The 10,793-nt window shown below is 33.5% G+C and overlaps 1 protein-coding gene across 2 annotated transcripts in view; it reads right to left on the bottom strand.

Annotated features, from left to right (window-relative positions):
• FSTL5 (follistatin like 5) overlaps window positions 1-10,793 on the bottom strand; it is a 570,527-nt gene that overhangs the window by 187,165 nt on the left and 372,569 nt on the right. For both annotated transcript variants that reach the window (XM_006771055.2, XM_006771054.2), the window contains exon 7: window positions 3,613-3,779. In XM_006771055.2, coding sequence (XP_006771118.1) covers window positions 3,613-3,779 — 167 coding nt within the window. The remainder of the gene's footprint in view (window positions 1-3,612; window positions 3,780-10,793) is intronic.

The raw sequence follows: 10,793 nt of genomic DNA on the forward strand, positions 1-10,793 counted from the left end.
GGGGCTGCACCTAGGGATTAGGCCGGCACTCTGCCACCCAGGAGCAGGCCTAAGCCAGCAGGTCGTTACCTCCCGAGGGGTCCCAGACTGTGAGAGGGCACAGGCCAGGCTGAGGGATGCCCCCCTCTCCCCGAGTGCACAAATTTTTGTGCACCGGGTCTCTAGTAATTGGATAAAATTTGGTTTTGGCATTTCTTGTGTTTCCAAACTTCCTTATTACGATATGTATCCTAACATTGAATTTCTATTGTTTTAGGCAGATTGAATATATCTTTGTTCCTTGAAACATATATTAGGAGAAAGAGAAGGAAGAAGAAGAAAGAGAAAGAAGGAAGAGAAAGACGAGGGAAAGGAGGAGAAAAAGGAGAGAAAACAGAGAACCTAGTTTCATTGAACATTTACAAAGAGCCTTACAGAGTGTAACCAGCTTAAAAAAGCTTATCTCAATAGTTCGCTCTCACACACACACACAAAATGAATTTATTCTATTCTTTCGTCAATTTTTGCTTAGGAAGTGGGAGTCTAGGGAACTTCACTTGCTTGAGGGCACGTAACTCCCAAGAGACTGGGTATTAATTGAAATCCGGGCAGTCTGTAACCCCAGCCCTTCCTGCAAACCACTGTGTTATATTCTCTCTAATAGTTAAGTGATGTCCTTTTATTCATTTGGCACAAAAGAGAAGATAGGCAAAATGAAAAAGCTCCCAACAGCAGTTGAATATCAATCAGTATCATGTATAATATCAGAGAATATTAAATCTATTTGTAATATATAGGGACAAAATTAGTTGGAATATAATTTCCAAAGGGCAGCATATATTTACAAAAATCTCACAGATCAAGTTTATGATCTAGAGTCAATCAGGTCCTGTAAATACCCCAGAGGCACCACTTATTAGGTCAACAACCTTGGCCTTCACTCTCTTAGCATAAATGTCTACAGAGTAAATGAAGGATTAAGAATCTCTGCTTCATGGAGTTATTTTTAGGGCTAATGAGATAATGAGAGAGTGAAATAATAAGTAGTAATATGAATCCATTCTATTAAATAAATAAAATAATCTTTGTAATTCATGAAAGGGCTCTTCTTCCACATATAAGAATGGGGGATAAAAAAATTAGGAGTAGTTATGCTATTTTAAAAAAAAGGTATTTATGTACTGACTAAGTAAATATATAGTAAATCCTACCTTATATATGTTAAAGAATTAGAAAGATCATTGCAAATTGTCACTGATTCCCTTTGACACGAAAGGCACTTATAATTTTAACTTTACATAATTTAATGGGAATTAAACCCACTTTTGTGGAAATAGATAAAATAGTAAAAGGTTTTTAAAATGATTCATACATGAACTTTTAGAAAGTCTTCTTTGATTATAAACAAAGTATGGATGTCATTTACTATAGTAAAATCATCTTGATCTTTCAACACATCAGACATCCATCTCTAACAACAAAAAAATACATTTTAAGGAGATGTAATTATAGATGTTTTTTAACATATTAGATCAAAGAATTTAATTAGACTTATTCTTACTGTCAAACAATGGAACCCATTCTAGCTAGTTTTAAGCAGAAAATGAATTTAATAAAGATATTAGGGAGCTCATAGACTATCCAGGAGAGCCCTGGGGAGTGAGAAGTCACAAATACACAAGCAGTATTGTGCGACTGGCCCACTGAAGACACCATTGAAGCTGAACACTGACCACCCCTAGCTTTTATGACTGATGTTATTTACAGAGTGAAGGCCTTACTTAAGCAGAAGTAAATAAAACAAAACACAATACTTAATGTTTTATAACTGTCTTAGTTTATCTATATTGGTAAATGGTTAAATTTATTTAGATAATTTGACAGTTGATGTCATCGTACTGAACAAAAAACACCAGGGTTATATTGGGAAATGAAATAAATATCCCTTCTTTCAAAGATATCTTTGGCTATTCTCTGCAGCTTTATGTGAAAGATTGGTAGTTATATGTACACTATAGTTTATTAATTTTTGTTCAACTTAATTAGATATGGCTTGAGATAAAATTGAAACTTTTTAAAATATTGAAAGTGCTTTTAAAATCCTCAAAATGTATCTACTCTATGAAATGTATCCAAAATAACTTTATCCAATAAAAATCAATTTACTGATTCTAGAATTTATCTGATATTTACATATATTTTAATAACCTAACTTTTCTATAATCATTTTCCTAGAAATCTGAAACATTTAGAACATACTCAAGAATTAAGAAGTAAGAAAAATAATTTACAAGATACATGCACAAGAGTAGGTCCACCATTGCAAGTTGTCCACAGAGCAACACACATAGCACACTCTTCCTTACTTTTGAAACAATATAATGAGCTTATTTTGAGATTTTTCAAACCACAGCAACCTAGAATACATGGTCTTCTGGAAAATAATAGTGGAAAGGTTGATAGTAATGACAAAGATATAAAATAAAAGGCATAAAGGCAAACCCACGTAGATTTTGTCTAGGGCCATACCTCTCAAAGAATACTGCATGCTCCTGAGATTATAGCTTTCTATGCTATAATAGTCTTGATAGCTTAGAGAACTAAACATTATTCTCCATACATCCTCTGAGGAAAGTTCCCAGAGAACTTCAATATAAGTAAATTGAAAAAAATTATCAAAATAAACAAATTAATATTTCAGAAGCTACCTGTTTTTGAATCATTTGAGGACATTAAAAAGGAATATTAATTAGTAAGATGTAACAAACAGGAGTGACTCTTGGGCCTGTGTTAGCAGTTCTTTTTAAAGCAGCAAAGAATAAGGCCACAGACAATGGCTTTCTTGAGTGATAAAAAATAATTAAAATTTATATGGAAAGAGATCATAAAACCTCAAAATCACCAAGGCAAAGGATTGTACCACCTCATTTCCATAGACATCCCCTAACATAAAATTTTTACTTCAACGTCTAGGATGATGTTCACTTTTTGATGTTCACTTTCAGCAGATAGCATGAAAGAAACAAAATATTACCCTGAAGTTTATTCTGTTTTTTTTGTGGGGTTTTTTGTTTTGTTTGTTTGTTTGTTTGTTTGTTTGTTGTTTATCTCTGGAGCTATACCCTATTGAATTGAATCTACATTATGAATTTCTAGGAGTGAGTCAGAGTGGAGAAACATGTCCCTTTATTCCTTTATCCTAGAAAAGTAAGTCTTTTATTTTATTTATTTGATTAATATTTATTGTTTCTGACACATAAAGTATTTGAAGGAAAAACTACTGTTTATCCACTTTAACACTTTATAAACCATAGGGTGTGGCTCAAGCATAATAGCAATTAATTGCTGGTAATTAGAGAAATTCTGAAAGTAAGACTTTTGTGGATTAAGTTGATGTGATTTCATACCTATTACAGTGCTCCATAACCTGCTTACCACACCTATACAAGTGATTTAGATAACTTCCAATCATCTGCAGTGCACCTCCTACTCAGTAGAATGAATATGATAATGTGTCAACAGTTCTCTTCTACTCTGTACCCAATATTCATTAAGCTCTTTAGACTTCACAAAGTCTAGAGTATGTCACATGAAATATACAAATTACAAAGCAATGTCTATGTATGTACTCACATTGATGTCTTCCAAATCTAAGTTATTTAGAATAATATTGTTCCTCTTCCAGATGATGGGAGGTCGCAGGGCTCCCTGAATTGCACAGCTCAGAACAGCACTTTGTCCCACAGTTGCCGCTGTAATGCTTAGTTTCTGATCTTCAGGCAGACTCAACTGGATAACCTCTATAAGGAGAAAGTGTCAGTAATGTTGATGAGCACATAGTTTTGCATACACTTTTTAAATACTAGCAATGAAGACTTGTGATAAAATGAAAAAAAGAGTACATTTTTTCCAATAAAAGGTCAGAATGACATTTCAATTTAATTGATTGACAAGCATCCTCATGAGGGAAAGAACTATTAAACATGAAATGAATTATCAGAAGTAGAGTTATAATAAGTCTGGCAGTTGCACCCAAAAGAGAAATAAATTATTTAACTGCCAAAGCGACATGTAGTGTGTCATTAGCACTGAAATAAAAATGATATTGTTTATTCACTGATAGATTTATATTGTAGGTGAGGTGAGATCATTGCTGGCTGGCTTCAGAGAATACAGCCATAGCTGAATAGATAAAACACATCATTATTCTGGGAAACATAAATTGACTCAAAAAGAATAAGACTTATTTGCAAAGTTGAAGGAGGAAAAACTAAACTTTGCCAACCAAACAGCAATTAAGTGAAATTCTGATAGTTGTCTTTATCAGATAGTGTTGGTACATACTGCTCTTTAAAATTTAAGCCTGCCGAAACCGGTTTGGCTCAGTGGATAGAGTGCCGGCCTGCGGACTGAGGGGTCCCGGGTTCGATTCCGGTCAAGGGCATGTACCTTGGTTGCGGGCACATCCCCAGTGGGGGGTGTGCAGGAGGCAGCTGATTGATGTTTCTCTCTCATTGATGTTTCTAACTCTCTATCTCTCTCCCTTCCTCTCTGTGAAAAATCAATAAAATATATTTTTAAAAAAATCTTCTAAAAAATAAATAAATAAAATTTAAACCTAATTATAATATTTTAAAATAATCATTAAATATATTTCTTCTAATAATTATGCTGAAGCAAAAATATAATTTATAATCTGGTTCTGGATTTCCTTTTCTGTTTTCAGATAATCTTTACCAACTTTGGGAATTAATAACTCTGTCTTGGTCCATTATCCTGAGAGATGACTCGAATAATCCTACCAGTTTTCATCCAGGTGATAACTACCCTTTAGTTTTTAACTGACCTCCACACAGACACTCTGAGAGAAACACTAACCAAATGAATTTTATAAAATCGATATATATATAAAAGCCAAGCGACCAAAACAACAGAACGACTGGAACGACTGGTTGCTATGACACACACTGTTGGGGCCAACTGGTATGAACGGGGCCCCAATTGCCCCCAACCTCCTGTGGCCCTTCCCCCCGGCCGGCCCAGTCCCCAATTAGGCCCCCCACCCTAATCAGGGGCGAAGCCAGCTGGCCAACCACCCAAGGCCCCCCCCCCACTGGCCTGGCCCCAATTGAGCCCCCATTGGCTGTGGGGCCAGCAGCCAACTCCCAGCATCCTTCCCCCTAGCCAGCCACATCCCTGATCAGCCTCCATGGGGTGGGCTGGCCAGACCCAACCTGTGCATGGATTCATGCACCGGGCCTCTAGTATTTATAAACTATTCAAAGAATAGATCTTTAATTTTTTGGTACTATAACAAGTTAAAAATGGCACACATTTTTGTATCAGAAGGCCAGAATAATTCCCTACATGCACATGTTAGGTTAATGTTGTGATCTCAGTTGTCATGAAAAAGAACGAAACAAAATGGTTTCAGCTGTCTGTGGCAGCAAAATTCAGACTCCTGAGACAGGATCTGGTGCAAAAGAAAAGAGGATTTTTCAGGTGCTTACACCTGGGAGAATGGTGGATTCCAGTTCCAAAGATTATCTCACCTTCCTGCTCAATCCCACCATCACTATAGGGATAGGGAGGGGAGGGAGTTCTTTTTCTATCCAATTACCCTGCTAGCTTTTTTTGTGCTCAGGCCCTATCCATTCATCTTTCTAGCCTTTGGCACACTCAGTACAAGAACCTTCCCAAGTCATCCCTGGCACTCTCCAACTGTACAGTAACAGGATCACTGGCTGACACACTATTTTCTGGTGAAAATAAACAGAAATATATTGACTTTTATATGTGCTTATCTAAATTCTAGTATCTAAATCTAAAAGCCAAGGTTATTTAAGTTATCATTGTTTTGTTTAGTCAAGGAAGGTGGCAGTCACACTTTTAAACCCTAAAAGAGACATCAGCCCAAGTTTATTTTTTTTTGGTCATTACATCACTGAAAGAATGAAATGGGTAACAAGCATCTTGCTCAGTCATTTGTACTGTGAGTTTAATATTCCCTCATAGTATTTATTCGTAGTCACATTTTATTTCAGTGTTTTCTAAAAAAGAACATAAGAAATATTTTCAATCTGCTTTCTTTAATACTCATTATGATATATATATATATATATGCCCAAGCGACCATTTGACTATTTGACCATTCAACCGGTAGCTATGACATGCACTGGCCTGAGGGGATTGGGCAGAAACCAACAGTCTGTCATCCCCTGAGGGGTCCTGGAATATGAGAGGGCGCAGGCCAGGCAGAGGAACCCCACTGGTGCACGAATCCATGCACTGGGCCTCTAGTATTTACATAAAATCACTAAAAGAAACTATATTTGACCAATTAAACATAGAAAAAATTGAAGTTTTCAGACAGTGTCTCTTTTTAAAAAATAACTATTATAAACTATAGGAAGAGAGGATACTATAAAAGTAATAGCATTATGTAGAGTATCATATAAGAATTATTAATAATTTTCCAATAACATTCCTAAATTTCAGCTTCCAGTTCCTATTAAAATCATATAAGATATAATGGGACATCTGGTTCTAAAAACAGCATGCTGGCATTGGCTATTCTGACATTTAGAAATACAATTGCCATTAAGTCACCTTGGAATTGCTTCACTAACTTCCTCTATCTGGTATTAGGTCCCAGGTCACTCAAATTGGGTGAGATTTTGGTAGTTACACATTACATAGATAATATGAACATGTTAGAATAAATGCTGAGGTTTGGCATAACATTATATGGGACATCTTCCTAAAATATAATTTTTTTGAGAGGATGCATAATTTGAAATAACAATTACTATCCACCCAGGAATATTAGCATGCAAAGCTTTTTATTTAATTTGGAGATTAAATTTTAAATTGATTTTAAGATTATCTCAGCAATATGTATTATTAAATAATGATAGGCATTTTGAAACTATTTAAAATTCCTCTCCTGCATATTTCATGCTACATTTCAACTCTTCCCTAATATATTACATAGAATTACATGTACAAATTCAATTATATTCACTTGTTACTTATCAAAATCAAGTGGTCCTTTCCTTAAATAATTTAGTAGTAAGATTTATTTTCTCTACATAGCTATTGTGCTCACCTTTACTAATCTTTGTGATAGTTATTAAAAAGTAAAGATCTCATCTCTCAAAATCACAAATGTTAAACATTTTTATCAAGTTCTAAATTTTATCAAAAATGCTTTAATGATGAATAAAAGACATAAAACATATCATATTTATGTTTTATAAATGGTTGTTATATCTAGAAATGCATTAATAATCTGAAATAATAAACAATATCTGTGAATCAATCTATAAATTAATTTAAAACTGATTTTAAGAGCTACTGGTTGTCTCTGAGTATGTGTACATTTGGGTAATTGTAGTTTATTATAGAAATGTGAGTTCAAAGAAAAATAGTGAAAATAATCCTTTACCAACTATGAATAATTTATATTTTATAAATATACATTAATGATGGCATATTTTATTCTATAATAATCTACCCACAAACTCCTTATGTTAGTTATACGCAGACAACTGTTTTGCAACAACTAACATCAATGATTTTATAACCTGCTTCATTCCTTCAGCTCCAGTGATAATGCACATTTGAAAGTTTTTTAATCAAAATGATGCATTGTACAATATCAAAAGTAATCTGATGCCATGGTAAAAGGTAAAAACATATAGGCTAAGCATAACAAATAATACTGAGCATTTAAAAAATACTTCAGTACTACTTCCGGTATGTAAATTGTGCATCTGATCAGAGGCCGTTTCAAGTACTCAAGAAAATAGCTCAAGCTATGGTGTTTCTTCTGATCTCATGTTATGAATGAAGACTATTATTGTCTTTTCCAGACCAGCTTTTTTCCTTTGATTACAACAAAAGCTAAGAGCTTGTAAAATAGTTTCTCCCTGCAGGTCTCTTTCTCATTTTCACAAGTTGGCTTAGAGGAATATTAAGAGATTACTTTAAAGGAATAAAAAAATGTAAGTCTCCTCTGGCAGAATCTGAAGCCAAAGAGACAAATATAGTTGAACACAACTTCAACCACAGCAGGTAAGTAGTAATAAAGAATTTTTCCAATAGCAACGAGATAATAAGAATAGTAATAGGAATTTGGGTAAAAATAGTATGAGTCTTTAAAAAGGAACAGATTGGGAACAAAATATTACGAATATTTGTGACATACCAGTTAAAAAGAAGATAATTTTAGTAGCTTTACTTGAAAATAAATTATTTCAATATCATAAGAACATAATTTTTCATAAAAATAATTCTGTTCCTTTAAATATCTATACCTTTTCAACTTCCTAAATTCAGACTTATATTGAATATTTCATTTAATTCATTTAAATATGAGTCTCATATTATCTTATTACCCTAATCATGCTTATGACTCTTATACGAATGAAGCCCAGAAAAAAATTTTCCCACAATATTTTAAAATAACATTTATTTTCCCTTCTCTATTACACTAAAAGAAATTACTAATTAAAAACAAATAATAATAAAATTATTAAGTCAGAAACACTTCATGAAAAAAGACAGGAATCCTAGGTGGGATTAATTAGTTATTCTTTTTAATAAGAAATGACAATTACTCAAAGACAAGCTTCTTAACTAATTGGGCTATTCTGATATTATCTTTTTTGAAGAAGTAGTTGATTTCAAGATAAATGCTAATGCTTAGCTAATTTAGAGAGGCCAAAATATACACTAACTTATTATGATAAAATGTCTAGAACTTTTGATACTAATTGCTTATCTATAAACTATTATATGCTTGCATTATAATTAAAATTATAAAATTACAAGAATAAGAGTGAGGATGGAATTATTTGAAAGACATGAAAAGGACTTAGAATCACAAGCATAAATAAGAGAATTTAGCCATTAGACTAAAAAGGTCATTTCTTCCTATGTCATTGGTGGGATTTAAAAATAATGGGAAAATATATAAAATGGCTACCAAAAAAAAGATATTCTGTAAAACAGTGAAGCAGAGGTTTTGTGCAAAAGTGGAATTTCATTTTTATTCTCTTTATAATTCTGTAACAACAATACAATATCATAGATATGACTGTATTTTGATAATACGTGAAGCAGTTTTACATGTTAATAATAGTTTCATTTTCTTTTTTTATGACTTTGATATTCCTTCTGTGGTCTCATGAATATAGCACAATTATCATTCAACTTTTCTGCTCAATTTTACTTAATTTCCTTCTTTCAAATAATTATATACAATTAATTTTTAAACTGAAATATGTGAAGAAGTCTACTCATTCAGTGATATGTATGACATTAATAACTGGAAAATAATTCCTTTTTTATGAAGAATAGTTTCCATTTGACGCCTGACCTAACAAAATTGTCTCCAACAAAAAATTAGGTAGCTGCCCAAAGTAGTCAAGTTAATTTTAAGTATATGATTTGGAAAACTTCAAATATGCATACAACTGGATGACTTAACATTAAAGGTGTAGAGGTAGGAATAATAAGGCATTGACAGTTGAAGGTATATTCTACCAAGATTAACATTTATTTACAAGCGAGTTGCTCCTTGTCAGGCTAGAGTAAAAGAGAATAAACGTCCGATTTACTGAGCACTTACTATTTTTCAAACATTGTTCTAAATATTTACTCCATTTAGTCTTCAAAATCACCCTGTGCAGTAAATGCTCTTGTGATCCTGATTTTTTATTTTATTTCTGATGCTATTATGTTTAAAGATATATTGAAGCGACAGCAGCCATCTTTGCGATCAGATAAGAACTTTCCTCAACATACTAAGGATGGCTAATGCAAAGACAGAAGGAGTTCAGGTCCTTGATCATAATTGGCCAGAAGAGGAAAAAAATATCTTGTCTTTGGACATCTTGCAAAGTAGTCATCTTGAAAAGATACAAGCTACTGACAATGAAGCCTGAATAGCATAAAGGATAAAACCCAGATCCAAGACATGACTTCGATGTCTGCCTGAGTTTGACTTCCAATGCACACTATTTGGAAGATTTTGACAATTATTTAAACTTGATGACTCTTAATTTTTACATCTTTAAAATAAAAATGGCCCCTTTTAACAGTATTGTGAAAATGATATGTGACATTTCAAAATACTTATTATAGAACCTGGCCTTTAGTAAATTCAGAATCTGCTGCAGCTGGTAAGACTGACATAACTTGGTATGGGGATTGGGGGAAAGAGAAGCTATAAACCAAGAATTTATATACTTATATACATAACCCATGGACACAGGTAATAGTGGGGTGAAGACCTGAGGGGCAGGTAGGGTCTGGGAGGAGGTGGTTAAAGAGGGTTAAAGTGAGAGACATATGTAATACTAGCAACAATAAAAAATATATATTTAAAAAAACAGTTAAGAACTAATGAAGTATCTGTAGATTAAGATAGGCACCATTTCACCATTTTCAGGAATGAAACATTATGATCACTTTGAGAAAGGCACTGTTTATGTAAAATCATATTGGTTTTATTTTCATAGATATTAGTTAAGTTAAGAGGAAAAACCCAGGCTCATGGCTCATAAGGCAGCTTACACTCTACTTTGGCTCTACTCTTGCACATAGAGTACATGTCCTGAGGTTGTACTTAAATATATGCATATGTATCCTATCTAATAAAAGAGAAACATGGTAATTAGCATATGACCGCTACCCTTCCCATTGGCTAATCAGGGCAATATGCAAATTAAGTGCCAGCCAAGATGGCGGCCAGCAGCCAGGCAGCTGGAAGCAAACGAGGCTTGCTTGCTTCAGTGACGGAGGACTCC

Source organism: Myotis davidii, unplaced genomic scaffold (assembly GCF_000327345.1).
Source record: "Myotis davidii unplaced genomic scaffold, ASM32734v1 scaffold225, whole genome shotgun sequence".
NCBI classification, from domain to species: domain Eukaryota; kingdom Metazoa; phylum Chordata; class Mammalia; order Chiroptera; family Vespertilionidae; genus Myotis; species Myotis davidii.